Raw genomic sequence first — 17,871 nt, forward strand, 5'->3', positions numbered from 1 at the left:
GTGAAAATTGTATCAGTCTTCTCCTTTAAGCAGTAAAATGATCTACCCAGTAGCACTTAACTTATATCAAACTCCAGCTTTTTGCACATTATTTCTTATTCCTTCCTATATTATTATCTGGCACTATTTCATCAAAATAAGAAACAAACTATAAATTAAAATATGTAAATCAAAAAAAAAATCAAAGAGCAAAAAATATCTTTACTGCTGAGCTACAAATCTACACATCTAACTACTTTTTGACCTAAGGCCTATAGTATTTACTTAAAGCAAACTGTGGCCCTAAAATATTAATGTGCACACATTATCCACATCCCAAAGTAGATTTTTACAACAGCTTTTATTTTTCTCCCTGTAATCTTTACAGTTTAATCTTCTTTGGCTGTAATTGCTGTGCTTTGAAGGCTCAAAGTATTCTGTTCATTTAAATGGAATTTGGAAACTCATGTTTAGCTGAGAGTGACAAAAAAAAAAAGCAAATTAAGTTGATTTTTGAGAAATATTTGTTAGGGCTATTTTGTGCATCTTTTATTTTCATACAACAAATGATTTTCCTCTCTTCTACATTCTTCTTCTGTCCTGCATCACCTGCATACCCAAATTAGTATCTTCAGTTTCCTCTCCATGGAGTTTAATTACATGCTGCTTAATTCAGCCTCCCTTCCTACACATTTTTTATTCTCTTTCCATTTTTCTGAAATGATCCATAGACATCCAGATTCTTTCCTCTTGTGCATCCTCACTCTCTCTCTCAGAGGGCACATGACAGTAGGCATTTGGAAGGAGAGAGAGAGAGACAGAGCAGGAGCTGCCCATAAATTGCTTTGGAAAAAGGAGAGGGGAGAGAAAGAGCTGGAGACAGAGCAGATGCATTGGCAGGAGCAGAGCTGAGGGTTTTTCTTTCTCCCTCCTGTCTCTTTTGTTGTGTCGGCACAGATAAAAATCTGATGAACGTGGGCAAGGACCACCACCACCACCTGACTGCAAGCCTCTCATCCTCAGCCTGTTTGCCGGAGCTGGAGCCAGTGTGGAGCTGGGTGTGCGGCAGGCTAACAGGGTAGCGGGGGGGCTGCGAGGCTCTGTGGCAGCGAGAAGAGGAGGAAAAAAAAGGAGGAGGGGCTGTGGTGAGCTGGTGGGCTTCCTCTGCCTCACAGACACATTTTATTGACTTGCTAATTGGATGAGGCACTCGGAGGAGAGGATGCGGTGAACGAGAAGAGCTGCTCTCTAGAGGAGGGATACAGGCACAAGGAGGCATTGCTCGGGTTGCGTAAATCCGGCCACTTCATCTCTCTCTTTTTTTAATTTTCTGGAGACATAACAACAGATGTTTTTCAGAATCTCCCAGTGACCTGCGCACCGTGCATACATAATTGTATGCATGACATTGTCGAACGGAGGCTCCAGCTGCCAGACGCTTCGTGACAAGTAAATGATTTCCATTTTGATGTTTTTGCACCCTGTTCCCTTTCACCAGTTTTTTTCTCTTGGACTCATCAGCTGGAGCTCTTTTTTCCCTCAGCCTTGTTTGATGTGCCATTTGATATGAATGGTTATCAGATGGCGAGGTAAATTCTTCATCAAATCAAATGTGCAAGGAACTGTGCAATGGATATTCTTGGGGAAAAATGAAGGTATGATATGAGCAAAGGCTGAGACACATACTGTAGTAAGGTGGCATTATTCATCCAATATTCATTTTAAGTCAAGAAATGGATCAACCGAATGTGTTGAGTGTTGCATAATTCCAGGCTGAAATCTGAGGCAAAGACATCAACACAAAAAAAGAAATGTGTCCTTATGTATATCTGTGTGTGCCTACATGTTAGATCTATATAAAATAAATGGGTTTAGGAAGGAAAGCCAAGAAAAGAGAGGGGAGGATTATGAATGAATCAGTGGTAGAGACCAGTAGTAGCGGTGTGCATTGAGGGGGATTAATGGAAGCATTAAAAAAAACAGTCTAGACTTGTTTCACCACTGGGTCAGGCTTTTAAATATATTCTGGAAATTTGCAATTCCAAGTATTCCTCTTTCTTTTGCACTGACTCTTCATATCTTTATTTTAAAAGGAAACTGGGGGTTCCTGTTAAGTGCACAGGCCCACTATCAGACACAATCAGCTACACAAGGTGTGATCAGGTGTCTGTGTTTGATCTTAGATTGTCTTTCTCCTCTGCTTCAGTCTTATCCTGGTTGTCATGACTGAGGTGAGCAGGTCTGGCTAGGTCAGAGAGCAGGTGCCACTGTGCTGAAGTCTGCTGTCCCAATGAGCAAGGCGGGCAACCCACAGAGACGCACCACCTACCTCATTTCCCTCACTCTGGTGAAGGTTGAGGCTGTGCCAGAGGATGTAGCCGAGAACCAGAAGGAGGCTCTTCCAGAGGGGGAAGGGAGCCCTAAGAAGGAAGAGGAGGAGGAGCAGGGGGAGGAGGAGGAGAAAGAGGTGAGCAATGCCCCTGAAAAGGAGGAAGGACCTGTATGTACACAAGTGGTGGGGAAAGAACACACACAGGTGGAAGAAGAAGTGGAGCAGGTGCCGGTCAAGTATGGCAGCCCCACTGAGAACTGGGGGAAGCCTGAGAGGAGGGAAACTTATGGACACCAAAAAGACCTTGTAACCGTCTGTAAAAGCAAAGACACTTCTTCTTTTGTACACGCACCTGTTAGGCAAATGGTCAAAGTGTATGGAGGGACTACTTCCGAGGGAACTGTGCGCAGGGAGGGGCCTCGCTCAGATGCCTTGCGCCCTAAGACGGAGCTCTACAGAGAGCCCCCCATGCTGTTCCTAAAGGGAGAAAATGGAGCAGACCTGAACAGCCGCTTACGTTGCAGCCTCCCTTTTTCCATCCCGCCGCAGGTCAGCCAGCGTCCCGAAGTCCTGATGAGGTCACATGCAGGAGGCAACTCTGCATGCTGGAGGGAACTCAGAGAGGCCAATACAAGCCTGTATCACTCTGCTAAGACTTTGGATCGAAGGGATAACCGTATGGGGGACCAGTCCCCCTTAATGGCAGCTACAACTCTAGGGCCTTACAGGGCATCCTGGGCTGACAGCGATGGAAGGGGCACGCTCATTCGCCCCGGAGCTCCCATCAGTGGTGGATTTTCAGGCATAATGACCAGAGACAGCCCTCAGGGGGAGAGATTTAAGACGGTTTCTATTTCCTTTCCTGCACCTCCTTCCACCGATGCGTCCAGGCCTCAGAGAAAAGGTACAAGTCGTACCCTGGACAACAGCGACCTACATTCCCTCTCCGAGGATCTGAAGAAAGGGAAGGAGAGCCAGGGAGGAACAATCCAGCGAGCTCCTCCCCGCGACCGAAAGATGCTCAAGTTCATTAGTGGCATTTTCACCAAAAGTACAGCGGCGCCGCCCAGTGTCAACGCTGCACCTCCCCTCTATCCAGCTGTGGAAAGGGGCTCCAGTGAGGAGGAAGGTAAGGCCCCCACATGCATCTACTGTATCTGAACACAGAACTTTATGACAGGCTTTTTGTGACAAATGTTACAGGCATACTATTTCATACCAACATTTCTGTCCACGTAATTTAATATATTTGGACTTTTGGAGCCCCACAGTGCTACACATACATACACAACCAACAGAACAACATTTATACAACCCTGTAGAAGAGACAGAAAACTGCTGTTCTGTGAGAATTCGGCAACGGTGGCAAAATAACGCTGTCACATCTGTTGTTTCAGTTCACCCATCAGTGCTCACTTGGGCTGAAATTGAAGCGACTAAGAAGACCATTTTGTTTAATGTGATTACACAAGATCACATATTTATTGTCGCTTACATTGCTCTCTCAGGAGTGGTGTGGACCTAAACCAAACAACATGTTCCCATTCGTACCCAGTAATGCTCTAATGCTCGTCTAACTCATTACTTTAATTAAACACAGTTGTGATATTGAATTATCAGGTGAAATGTTTTGCGCATATTTTCATGCAAAGTGGATTTGAATTTGGCTATAAGAATTAAATGTCTTCTTTTTCTTTTATTTAGAATAAGCTGCTATACTTGAAATAGATGAGATGTGCCTGACACTCTCTGCACACACTGGCTTTGGTTTAAACTCCAGTGGATGTGACTGAATGCTTGTCTGAGATCAAGTCCAAGTCACCTGTAATGTCTTTGAAGGATTTGGTGAAGCAGTGCTACAGTTTCTTTACTGCCCCGAGCTCTCAGTGTATCTGAAACTAGTTCTTAAGTCTATAAAATAACCTTCAGTGATGACATCTGGTGAAAATATGTTGACAATCATATTTAATAATCCTTTATTGAAATGTAACACAAGCCTATAGAAATAAAAACACACAAGGATCTTAATGGCAACAATAGAGCAAACTTTCAAAACAAAATGACATCTGAGTAAGTATTAGCCATATTGCAGGTATTAGGTATTAAAGGGTGAGTTGTTGAAAGAGCTGCATGTTTGCAACAGTTATGTGACACGTTTCCTGTTGATAGTCACAAATGGGTGAGCCATAACTCAGATTTATTAATGATCTGAGCTGAAAAAATGTGTTTATTATTCGATTAGGCAACTACTGAATAAATCAGTAACTATATTTATAATCAGTGAATCCTTTTAGTCATTTTTCAAGCAAAAACACAAAATATTCTTTGCTGCCTTTCTTCATCTTATGTGATATTTCTCTATATTTATGGGTTTTGGATGGGTGTTTGAACAAAATAAGCTTTTTATAAGACGTCACATTGGATTTTAGGAAATTGCTATGGCCATTTTTAACTATTTTCTGACATTTCATGGACATAAACAATCTATTACCCAAATTGTCAGATTAGCTGGTAATGAGGCTGCAGCCCTATAATAATCACTAGATTTACAATATCTAAATGTCAAGGTAATCATCTTGCTTTACAAAAGCTTGATCTATTTCTGAAGATCCTCTAGACCTCCAACAGGTCTGTAATGGAAGTGAATGGAATATTATTTAGCTGTAAGTAAAAACTGACTCACATACAATTAAACTAAAAGCAGTCAGAAATAGATTTTTTAACTTCATTAATGTTGCAGACAAAGTTTAAAATTTTAGTACAGATTGTTCTTTATCGGCTCCACTGTTTATTTTAATAGTGAAAAAGGAAATGTTGTCTATGTCCTTTTATCAATGTACCTAATGTTTTGGACCTCTTTTATGAGGAATTCTGACATACAAACAAATAGAAATGACTGAATTCATTTCTATTTGTTTCTTGTCAAAATCTACAAAAACACTTAATGAAATATTCAGACTTCTCTATTTGAAATAAAGAACATTATGCAACTTTATCAATCTTTAATCTTTATTGATATATTCTAAAGAACAATCCTCTTTGACAGAGAGTGTGGTATTGGAGTAAGCTCTGAATAATTTGTCAGTAGTAAGTGGGACATGAATAATTAAGGTTGGGGATACACAGAGCTGTGTTCATCGGAGGAGTTAGGAGAGAGCGGGAACCTGCTACTTCCTGCTCTGTGCATAGAGTTAATCAGCCTTCAAATGGAGCCCATTCATTCGTCAACGCTATATTGTGTTTAAGTGATTGGGCATGTTTAACCTGTAGTTTTGACATATTGTGTCAGTTTCAGATGATGGATGAACATTATTGATCAAATGTAATTTATAAAACATTGGTTAGCGTTGTCAAAATGTGCAGAGACACACACTTGAATATATTCAGCATCATATGTACACAGGTGGACATCGTGTCTCTGTGCCTCGCACAAACGTCGCTGTATCCGTGAGAGATCATTTATTGTATAGAGACCCGGGCTGGAGGCTTCTGGAAAATGGAGTTGCCATGGCAACAGCAAGCCGTGAGAGATGCTATTTGGTCTGTGGTGGTGACGCCATTGATGGAGGGGAGTATGGGGGTGTGGGGATTGCCCAGAGATGGGGATGAGGAGGTTTAAAGTTCTGTGTCCCCTGGAGAGGTGGCCGATGGTGCGGCTCCGCCCCGAACACATCGTGACCCGACTGCTTCAGTGTGTGGGTGTGTGTGTGTGTGCACAAACACTAACTGTGTTGTTGTCTTTTTACATTGATTTACATCTGTAGGCACCTTCACAAAGTGTGTGTCTGTGTGTGTTTGTCATTTGTCTTTCTCTGTTCAGCCTCATACCTGCAAATCTGTGTGGTGTCCTTTAAGGCTGTGTGTGTGTATGTGTGTGTGTATGTGTGTGTGTGTGTGTGGGTGTGTGTGTTCGTGTTTTATTGAATGCCCATTCACAGAGGTACCTTTGCTGTAATTCTACTGAGGTTAGAGCTAAGGCACTCGAACCTGGCTGTTAAATGCAACCTCACTACAAAGATACCTCCATTAAGTCTTATAATGAACAACTTAAACCTTTATGTAGAGCAATAATGTGCATCAATGTACGTCATTTCACAAAAGAGATCAGCTTATTTTAAGAAGTGTTTCGATTGTCATTTTCTTGACACTAGTGGACTTCTTGTTCCACCTCGTTTCAAGATTGCGGTCCAAAACCTTGAAACTCTCATATAATATCTACTGGCAGAATAATTTCTTTGCAGAAAACCTTTATGGCTCAGTATGAGAGAGTGGGGAACAGAAATATATCCATGACCTCAGAATTAAATAAGAGAGTGAGTTATGGAGTAGTAAAACTGAGAATAAGAATAAATTTAAACAGTCGCTATAGCGCACACTATGACTCCAGTAAAAACCCAGTAAAAAATGCAACTAAGCTCGTTGCCTTTAAGAATTTTTGATCATGTAATTTTTGTTTTAGTATATCGGTGCCAGATCTGATCAAGCATTACTTACTAAACCGACTGCTACACAATAAACCCACACAGCTGGAGGATCATTATCATCACAGTTAAGCAATGAAGTTGATATATTTGGTCATAATCTCACAACTGTTTATCATCATGACACCTTGGAACATAATGTAGGTTTTTAATATTAACACTCAGTCATCATATTGTCACTGCCAAGTGGATTTCCTTATTACTAAAAACCAACACAAACACAGGTCTATTTCAGGCTTCAAAGATTCAATAAATAATAATAGAACTTTTAGTAATGTAAAAGGGAAAATAATAAGAAATGAGACGTTATCACAGGGAGTTTATTTTCATTAGACATATTACACATTTCTCTTCTGATGGTGCCTGTGGACAAAGGTGGTAGTTTGTTTCATTGATTTCAACGGGGACTGAATCCGACCCGGTGGCAGGCATTAGGAATTATGATAGAAATAGTCTTATCGTCGATGGTGTCGTATGCTTATGTATGCCATAAAGACGCATGGGTATTATATTGAGACTGTTTCATAAACAGCTAAAAAGCTCCTTGTAGTACATTTAAAGAAAAGCTTTTGTCTTTATAGGTCTGTTTTATATCGAGGTGCTGAGTGAAATTCTGATGCAGTTCGAAGACTATAAAGAACTGACAGAGGAGTGAGTTTGCTAATCTCCGGCTAATTGCCTCAACCTAAACATGACGTTTTGTAACTAGATAAGTCACGTGACATTAGTTGTCTACTGTCATTTCTAAACGAGCCATTTCTGTTTTGTCTGATATAGAATAAACTAAGAAAAATCCCACTCTCATTCAGTATAAAACATCCATCTTAACAAGTAATTTGGCCTCCTCAAGACTTATTTTACTCGCTAGAAACAAATCAGCAGTGCAATAATTTCCCTTTTCCCAGTGCAGTTTCCTCTTTTTATGGAACATTTTAGAAATCATGGTCGATATAACGTAACAATACTGGATTAGGCAGATCACTGCACTAGTATTAGACTCTGGCTGACTCAATAATAACAACAATAATAGCGCAAAGCTTATCTTTATTTGATTCGCAGATGCAAATCTGCTCCTTCCAAACGTGTTTCTGATTCAGGTTTCACCTTATCAATACCACAGAGGACCAAGTGGCATGTTCTGTCTTGTTTCAGTTGACACTAACTTCTATAAAATCCATGAAATGAGGGATGCTAAATTATCTAATTTTTTTTTGATTAAAACGCTTTCAAGTCAAGAAAAATTACTTTCTTGAAAGGGTTTTTGCAGAAGTGCTGTGTCTAACGATGTTAGGGTAAACTAAAGATATCTGGCTTGCTCGCTAACTTGCACATTGCACATTTGTACACTTTATTGAATTTTCTGGGTGCTGAGTGTCTGGGAGCTGCAGCCTCTCTGCACCCAGTGGGGAGGCATGGGAACCCTAACTGTCCTCACAGGCAGGCAGACCAAACCTGGCTAGCAGTCAGCAATCACACTTTTAAAGGAACACTCCAACATTTTTGGGAAATAGGCTTTTTTAAATTAGTCCAGTGTCAACTTCTTATTTGTACATTCAAAGAAATAGTTCTAGGTCTTGTTTAGCTGAGCTTACCACAAAGACTAGAAGCAGGGGGCATGGTTAGCCTAGTTGTTGTGTTGGTGACTAGTTTGAATTCTAACACCATATAACATGTAAACGGTTTTAGAGTTGTTAAAAAGTATGTTCTTTTGCTTACTCTGTTTACTGTTTGTACCATTGCAGACCCCCTATGGTGCAATCTTAAAGCAGTCTGACATTTTTTAAAAATAGTTTGTTGTCTTGCTCTCAGATGAGATGTTGTTTATGTGCGGAGCTTTTTAGCCTAGCCTGGACTGGAAGCAGGGGAAAACCCAAATGTTAGCTCACAGCTTCCAGCAACTTCAAAGGTGTCTTAAATATAGTTTATATCCTGTATCTTGCAAGTTACCAACACATAAAATTATTCTATCATCATATATATCAATTAATCTCCTTTTTTTGGTCATTATTTTCTCTTTAGCTGCCTGCACCAGCAGTCAAGAATGGACCATGAGCCATACTGTTCAAGAGCTTCACCTGGTAAGCATTATTGGCATTGTTTTTTACAAACCAGTGAGTAGATCGATTTAATGCTAAATTAATACTTTCTTTCTCTGTGTGTTTGCGTGTTTGTGCTTTGCAGGGTGTTTTAGGAGGTCTGTGCAGTGGGAAGTCTGCTCTGGTACACCGACACCTGACAGGAAGTTACCTGCAGCTTGAAAACGCTGAGGGTTGGTTTCACATGACCTCATCTACAACCTTTATGTGTGTTTTTCTGTGACAATGTCAGCACACAACAGACAATACACACTACTTAATAATCTACTTCTCATACACAGGTGTAATTAATACTTAATCAGTTCTTAATACATTAATACTTACATTCAGTTAAATTTAGTTTTATGTCCAAATCATATCAGAAGTTATCTCAGGACACTTTTCATAAAGAGGCCGTCTACAGTACTAAAATTATATATAGAGACCCAACAATTTCCACAATGAGCAAGCACTTGGCGACAGTGACACAGAAAAAAAGGCAGAATCCTTGAGCAGACCCCGGCTCTAGGTGGGCAAGTGTTGGCTTGAACCATCCATTTAGATGATCGAGGACCAGGGCCAGGGCATGCTTTTAATGCTTTTTCTGCTATTACAAGTCAAAATATTTGCTATGAAAAAGGTCTGTAACAAGTTGTGTGTATTCCTACTGTGTATTTCCAGGGCGCCAGTACATTAAAGATGTCCTGGTTGACGGACAGAGCCATGTGTTGATAATCAGAGAAGAGACAGAGCTCCCAGGTGCTCAGGTGGGTTGGAAACTGATTAAACTCGTGGACAACTAATAAAATGTGATGTAATTTAGGTCTTAATCTAGTTTTTTGAGCTCTACTCATCTCCTTCTCAGTTTGCAAGTTGGGTGGATGCAGTTATCTTGGTCTTCAGTTTGGAAAATGAGGCCAGCTTCCAGGAAGTTTACAAAATCTATCACCAGCTCGCTGTCCATCGGCCTGTTTCTGAGATACCTTTCATTGTAGTCGGCACTCAGGGTAAGACACTCACACACAACATGTGCTTTTATTTAAAATTTTATTTTATGGGCTTTCGGTGCATTTGTGATTTGTGTTTTTTTTTAGATAAGATAAGCAGCACCAACCCCAGAGTAATAGATGATGCCAGGGCCAGGCAGCTTTGTTCCGACGTGCGGCGCTGCACTTACTATGAAACCTGTGCGACGTATGGCCTCAATGTGAACAGAGTCTTCACTGACGGTATGTGTCCCTTTCAAAATCAGAGCATGCATCGAGAATTCTGATGCAGAAGTTGCAGAAATATGAAAATGATATGTCTTATTCAGGGCTTACGATTAGGTTTCTTTTTTTGTTCCACAGCTGCTCAGAAGATCATGGCAGCCAAGAAGCAAGCTGCTCTACTGGCTTCCTGTAAATCTCTCCCAAACTCTCCCAGTCACTCTGGAGGCTCCACCCCAGTGTCGGGTGTGTTTCCAGGACAGGTAAGACCCATCTGTTCCACACTGTCTAAAGAAATGGTACTAAGTTGTATCATTTACCTGTACCTTTTCTTACTGAGTGCACTGTATATTTTAGGCTTGCTGTATGGGTATTTTTTCTGCTGTAACAAACTCAATTATCTTCCTTTTCTGCTCAATTATCACTTCATTCATTGCCCCCCCACCCCCCTCCTGCTCTGGCTCTTTCCTCTCATTAGGCCAGTAACGGTGGTCAGAGCAGTGATTACTCCTCATCACTTCCCTCCACTCCTGTTATCAGCCATAAAGAGATTGGCAGGACAGCAAGAGGAGAAAAACAGGAAAGTGCGACGCCCGGGTCTGTCCGCAGTGCCACTCGGAGACGTACCTCCCGATTTGCGGTACATACTCATCAAGTGATTTCTTTTTTTAACTTTTGCCTATTTTAACAGCTTCCCATGTTTAAAAATTCATAAAACTGGGGACACTTATCACGATTCTAGGCACTTAAAGACAAACCCAGGTCCAGGGGAAAAAACTGTGGTTAGCAGTTTATTTACACTATGACATGTTACTGTATCATACTATTTATTTGGCCATTTACCTGAATATACAATACTTTGTCATATCTTTTAGATTATAGTTAACAGTTTGAAAAAAAACAGACAAGCTGTGTCCGTCTGTCAAATATTTGTTTGGAGATAATAAAAGAGGTTACTGGTCACCCTGCATAGTGTGTAGATAATTGCATTCTCTTCAGTGTTTGAAAGCATGAATGAAACAACAAAGGTATCAGAAAAGTAATTTATAACTTAGAAATTACTATAACTTGGTTTGGGCTTTGATTACAAGAGTTGTTTAGGCCAAATGGCATGGATATTGATATTACACTTTTTTTAGATATGGCTTAGATTTATAAGCCAGCTTTTGCAGTCAGCAGGAACTTCATTCACATTTCCAAATACTGTTTATGGCTTTGTGATGAAATGTCAGTTATTGCTTTTCTTGTCTGTCTAGGGCCGGAGAGGCAGCGACTCAAACAGAAGGAGTGCAGACTGTAAGGGCGATCTGGGCAGCGGACGCTCGATTCCCATCAAACAGGTAAGACACAGATTTGCGCTTGATGCAGAAACAAATATGATGTATCTAATGACCCTCCGCAGAGGACATCACACCAGCAGTCTTTTGAAATTAAACGCGTGAGGCAGCCTCATTATGCAGAGTGATGAAGTGTTGTGATCTCGCATATTGGCCTGATGAATAGGAATAGTGGGTGTTTTTGGCAACCAGCAGCCATTGTGCTGCCCGAAATGTGCGAGATGAACACACAAGACGTTGGCAATGAATTCTCCCTCTTTGGTTTTGTCACCTCCATCAGGGCATCTTGCTGAAGCGCAGCGGGAACTCGCTCAACAAAGAGTGGAAGAAGAAGTATGTGACACTGTCCAACGACGGCATACTGTCCTACCACTCCAGTGTCAATGTGAGTCAGTGTGTTGACAGAGCGCTCTGAAGCATTATGCTGCTGAACGCACCACTGACAGATAGTGGTTGATGGTAATGGTTGATGTTTGGCGCTTGGCAGGACTACATGCTGAATGCCCCCGGGAAAGAGATGGACCTACTGCGAGTGACAGTGAAGGTGCCAGGAAAGCGACCACCTCGTGCTGTACCAACCTGCGGCCTTCCAGTCGGGCTTAACGGACGGGTCAAAGATGTGCCAGGACCTGAGGGTGTCAGCCCAGGTCAAAGAATAAACATGTTATTTCTTTATTTTAAAAAGCTAAAACAAATCCTTTCCATAAATAGTACATACGCATGAAACAATAACACAAAATACAATCTAACTAATATTTCTAGAATTATAGCAGTAAACTTTGTTGATACAAATGGAAATATCTTAAATTGAAGATATGTCATAGCTAGTCCTTTTCTTGCTGGGGTACATGAGAGTTAAGCCCTGGATAGGAATGAGCAGATATAGTACTGTAGGGTGAGAAAAAAAAAAAAAAAAGAAAAAGCAGGAGTCAGAACTACAGTAAATGTACTGTTCCTTGGATTTTAAGACTTTTCTGAACCAGAAAGAAAAGAAAAACTGCATGGTGATGCAAAATCTTTGCAAAAGAACAAAAGAGCATCATAAGGGATTTTACAAGTTTTGCAAGTGTGTGAAAGACTTCCGGACTTCTTCAGCCATACTCTGTATCTTTTATTTTCTCTGGTGTTCACACAGAATCAGTAATGTACTTTTTAAATTTCAGTATCTCTGGTTTTTTGTTTGATGTTTGTTTAAATTACTCTATTAATAAATGCATGCTTGGTATCATCTCTTTAGTCCCTGTAAGCGCCAGCAGCCTCCTGCAAGTGGAGGAAATGGAAGGGCTGGGTGGTGCACTGTTCCTGAGGAGTAACAGAGGCGTGCAGAGATGTCCCTCTACGCTATCTAACCACGCTCAAAGTGTTGGTGAGTGAAGGATATTTTAATTTGTGCATATTTAGCTTAAGAACATGTGCCAGATACATTAATTTGATATGTTTTTTTTGTTCTTTTGGCCAGACTCTGCAGTTGAGGGTGTGTCCAGCTCCTCCTCCACCAAAGACGTAGGCTCCTCCTCACCGGTGACAGACAGGAAGAAGCATCGCAGAAAGAAGAGCATGAACCAGAAAGGAGATGCAACCATTGGCCAAGCAGACGGTAAATGCTTAGAACTCCGTATGTGTTTTTATATTCAGCATTTAGCAAACAAAGAAACAATCACACTTTTGACTCAGTGGTGTTAAAGGTAATTGTGATAATTAATGACTTTACATTAATTTGATAAATAGTTTTAACATGTAACATGTATTATTTCCTCTCTTTCTCTCATTGGTCTGTTCCTTGACATTTTCTGTCTTCTTCATGCAGCCAAACGCAAAATGTGGAAACTTAAAAGCTTTGGTAGCTTAAGAAACGTAAGCAAGACAGGTAATGTTGATCTGTCATGTTGCATCTTTCAAACTCAACATCAACTGACTGACTCTGCGCACATCAGTCTGTCTGCTTGTGTTTTCCTAAAGGACATTCAATTGTATCAAGCTTTTGGCTAAACAGTTCTCTAACATGTATTTTTAGTTCATAATGATATCAGACTATTCGAATAATATCTGATGAAAAATCTCTTGTATGTTGTATGTTCATGTGTTCCTGTGTCAGATGAGGATAACTTTGACTTCCTCATCGTGTCGAGCACCGGCCAGACTTGGCACTTTGAAGCTCAGAGTGTGGAGGAGAGGGACTCCTGGGTCCAAGCCATTGAGAGCCAGATCCTGGCCAGCCTGCAGCTGTGTGAGAGCAGCAAAAACAAGGTAAGAATGAACAAAAGGCATACAGTGCACTTTATCGACAATGCGCTGTGGTTGACAATGATAATTTCCTTTTTTAATACTTTATTGTCATTACTCAACCTCATTAATTATATCTGTACTGGGTTTGTAACCCCCAATTAATCATGAACATTTCATATGATTTAAATATGTGGGTGAAGTTTTTATAGATTTCTCCACATTTCCTCTAAAACTTTAAAAATGCAGACGAATCATATTTAGCATTTTTATTTGGGATAACAAAAAAAACGGCATCTGTATCTTCCAAGTATATTGTCTCCACATACGTGAAGCAATCGTGTTCTGTGCCGCAGTACAGCGATAATTTAATTGACAGATGACAAAATATTATGGTTCTATTTACATACGGCCCCAAATGCAGCAGAAATGCCATGTTTTTACACTGCAGGATGTGCCTTTGTTGCATTATATGGAGTGCAGACTAATTAGCCTGCCTGGGGCCGGGCTGTTCTGTGTGAGTTTGCATGTGTTGTGTTTGTGTAGATTTTCTCATGGTGCGCCACATGTATGTTAAGTTAATTCTGCAGTCAGTGCCTTTAACCAAGGCACTGGCTCACTCACATCTGGATCCCTACAGGGATTAATAAAGGATAACTTAACCAACATAATCAGGTGGTGTAGTGTAATACTGGTATCCATTGTGGCATAAAATTGTGTCTGTATTTTCATGTGCTCTGACCACCTCTTATTGCAAGTCTATAGAACAATTCTTTAAACTTTTGTTGGCAAAGTCACACACAGAATAAGACTGAAATCATTTATAGAGTTGTTAGGGTATAGGATGCTACTTGATCTCCAAATTTCCAAACACACTTTTCTATGGAGAAAAAAACTGCATAAAATGATCATACCTTTACTCAAAGTACACCTGAAAATGTATTGAAATAATACTAGTGGAAGGCACAACAGTAGTAAGTAGTAGTAAGCACAATATAGGCAACAGATAGTAAACATGACAACACATTTGTCATACTGCATGAAATGTAAATTCATTATCTGTCCTTGGACGTACATTTGGAGGGCCTTATAATCATATTTGTGTATTTGCACCTTGGGACTCCTGGATAAGAACAGTTTTCTCTCCAGAGAAGCGCGCCTGGACACTCTCCTCAGCCCATTAGGAAACTTTTACTGCTGCTGCTTTTAAAATGGATGAGGGCAGCCGATTACTTTGGCCATTACAAAAACCCATCCCATCTCCAGAACTGTATGTGATCCTGTCCACTAATGGGCTGTGCTGGTTTCTGTTCTTGAGTGGGGAGTATGTCCTGGTGTGGAATTCATTCAATCTTCCAAAAATTGTATTCGCCGCTAATATAATGATTCTCAATAATTACTTTAATCCCATGATGCATTTCTTTATTAGTGTTATGAGAATTATGTGTCCTAGGAGGCCAAAACCAATCATTTTTAAGCTTTAAATGGTCAATGATTATAGCCTTGTACAATAGCTTTGTCACTGGGAATTTTGAAAATTATAGTAATTGTATCAGAGCCATTAGCAGAGCTAATATCACAGAGGGTTAGGCTACTGTGGTGTTTCTCTTATTTTAAAGATATTTAAATATATACTTTGTGTTTTCCACAGACTCGCAAGAACAGCCAAAGTGAAGCAGTGGCTCTGCAGGCAATCCGCAACGCAAAGGGCAACAACTTCTGTGTTGACTGCGATGCTCCAAGTAAGTAGCAAACATAATAATAATAGCTTTTCTCCCCTTTGTACCTGTTCATATCTGTGTCTGGTTTTGGTACATTACCTATCCCGTCTCATTTCAACCCTGTAGATGTGTCCCACCCTTGTCATTTGTTCTTTGCTCACCTTTTTCATTTTCAGAGTCTGTGATGTTAAATATAAGAATCAACCAGTCAAGTTGTGGAGCACTTGAAGCTTCCAACATTTCCACACTACTATAGAAAACCTGGCTTGTCACTGGAAAATGGACTGTTGTTTGGAAACAGCCTTACATACAATTAAACGCTGTATTTAAAAAAAAATACAGTTGGTTGTGTTACTATCTAGCTCTAGTTTCATTCAACAAACTGTGAAAGAAATACAGATTAACTAAGTAACCATTCATGAACATCACTCTTGAAAACAGTCTTTGTTTTTTGTGTGTTTCTTATTTGCAGAGGAAAAATCTGTGTTTTTTGTTAGTGTTGGTGTTGTTTTCATATTGTGTGCTGCTTTATTGAATCTTTTAAATCCATCTGAATCCTCAGCTTTTGTCATCCAGACCTTGAAAGTACTGTTTACTTCTGTAAGAAAGGGGGGGTACAACTATTTTGTCTTGTTTATTTTCAGTCCATCAAGGGAGCAATGAGCTGCAAAGCATATTAATGATGAACATCAGTTTTTCTAGAAAGATAGTCAGCAAAATTTCATTAATTAATTAAAATTTGCGTCTTAGATATCACTAAACCAAACCAAAATAGATCAAATGCGGAATATTCTTCTAATGTTGGAACACTTTCAAGGGCCGCAGCTTCAGGGGAATATATCATTTGGCACACTGGCCACAGATTTAACAGCTCTGCTTTAAAACTTGTCCAAACAGGATTTCATACAACTTCAGGCACTTTTGTGGCATGACTTCGCCAAACTGGCATATTTAAATGGTAGAAATCTGTCAACCCTATACACAAAGTCCAGTTTCAGATGAAGTGGCAGTCTAATTTGTTGTGTTTTTTCCAAGATCCAACCTGGGCCAGTCTGAACCTGGGCGCTCTCATATGCATCGAGTGTTCAGGGATCCACAGAAACTTGGGGACCCACCTGTCACGTGTTCGCTCTTTGGATCTTGATGATCTGCCACGAGAGCTCACGCTGGTTCTCAGTGCCATTGGCAACCACATGGTCAACAGTACATGGGAGGCGCGCACAATGGGCCGCCGTAAACCAGCACCTGATGCTACACGGTAAAGACATTCAGTCAAACAAAGACACTAGTGAGATGTAACATTATTGATGTGACACAGGGCAGCACTGCTTTACTTCAGTGTTTTGCAGTATGAGCTGCATACTTCAAAATCATCTGTGTGAGTTTAAAGTGTCAGTAGAAAGAAATCATCATTCTTTAACAGCAGAAAGACAGGAAGCTGTAAATATATTTCACTGAATATTCATCTTCTTTTCTCTTTGCTTGTTCAGTGAGGAACGGGAGTCGTGGATCAGGGCCAAATATGAGCAGAAACTGTTTGTGGCGCCGTTGCCTCCCCCAACTCCTGGCGAAGGCCCAGATATCACGCTTTCTGGCCGTCTTCTCTTGGCAGTGATGGAGCATAACCTCCCCAAGCTGCTGCTCCTTTTGGCCCACTGCACTAAGGAGGACATTAATGCCCCTCTCAGCCTGGCGCTCTCTTCCAGGTCACTGTTGGCTCTGCGACTGCCTGGCTCTGCCCTGCACGCTGCCTGTCAGCAGGCTGATGTGGTGATGACGCAGCTTCTTGTTTGGGTGCGTTTACCTCCCTCTCTGAAATAGCAGTCATTAAAACTTTTGTCTGATTCGCAGGAAGAAAGATAAGTGAGAGTACAGTATCGACAAGGTGTGAAATATTACATCACAGCAAACCATCATGTTGAGTTATGCAAAACTGGCTAAATAATAAATGTCACCCTTCAAAAACCTTTATGTGATTCCCTCAGCAAAAAATAAAAAGCGTGATGACTCAGCAGACCACTCAAGGGTGATCTATATGTGTGAAAGGTAGTAAAGCTCACTGAGTCACACCTTGTTGGGATAATTTAAGACCTGTCAAAGTTGATCGTTTATACCACATATGATAAAAACCCTCTTTAAAATGTGGAATACAGAGTAATTACATAATCTAATCCAGTTATTTTCTCCCTGTTTTGTGAACGTCCTTCAGTATGGCTGTGATGTGCGGTATCGGGACGCTCAGGGGCAGACAGCGCTGGTCCTGGCTCGCAATGCTGGCAGCCAGGAGTGTGTCGACATCTTGCTTCAGCACGGTTGCCCAAACGAACCAGCGGCCGCGGTCGGATTTGCAGCAGCCGCGACATCCAGCTTCCCTGTTGCTATGACGCCGAGTCTGACAGTTGCCACGACACTCAAGATCTCGCACAAGAGCGGCAGCACCAGCTTGAGTTACAGCACGTCTAGAAGAGCAGTGTCATAATGGGAATATGGCGTGGTGAAGTGTGTGTGTGTGTGT

General features: G+C 40.9%; 1 protein-coding gene across 1 annotated transcript; it reads left to right on the forward strand.

The window, feature by feature from the left end:
- Positions 1-818: 818 nt before the first annotated feature.
- Positions 819-17,864, forward strand: LOC118327689 (arf-GAP with GTPase, ANK repeat and PH domain-containing protein 1-like). The gene is made up of 19 exons (XM_035661105.1): positions 819-3,440; positions 8,812-8,870; positions 8,974-9,061; positions 9,549-9,634; positions 9,733-9,874; positions 9,962-10,096; positions 10,217-10,338; positions 10,554-10,715; positions 11,332-11,415; positions 11,693-11,797; positions 11,900-12,059; positions 12,650-12,778; positions 12,872-13,009; positions 13,220-13,279; positions 13,508-13,659; positions 15,287-15,377; positions 16,392-16,614; positions 16,847-17,150; positions 17,566-17,864. Exons 1-19 carry the CDS (start codon positions 2,270-2,272, stop codon positions 17,833-17,835), a joined length of 3,681 nt encoding a protein of 1,226 aa, XP_035516998.1. The 5' UTR covers positions 819-2,269; the 3' UTR covers positions 17,836-17,864.
- Positions 17,865-17,871: the final 7 nt, after the last annotated feature.

The sequence above is a fragment of the Morone saxatilis genome, unplaced genomic scaffold (assembly GCF_004916995.1).
Source record: "Morone saxatilis isolate NCDOM2014 unplaced genomic scaffold, NCSU_SB_2.0 Contig18, whole genome shotgun sequence".
Classification (NCBI taxonomy): domain Eukaryota; kingdom Metazoa; phylum Chordata; class Actinopteri; family Moronidae; genus Morone; species Morone saxatilis.

Excerpts from the sequence above, each read along its gene's own strand:
- LOC118327689 (XM_035661105.1), top strand. The coding sequence starts at position 2,270 with ATGAGCAAGGCGGGCAACCCACAGAGACGCACCACCTACCTCATTTCC. Across the intron at positions 10,339-10,553 it reads CGGGTGTGTTTCCAGGACAG|GCCAGTAACGGTGGTCAGAG; the intron begins GTAAGACCCATC and ends TCCTCTCATTAG. Across the intron at positions 11,416-11,692 it reads GCTCGATTCCCATCAAACAG|GGCATCTTGCTGAAGCGCAG; the intron begins GTAAGACACAGA and ends CACCTCCATCAG.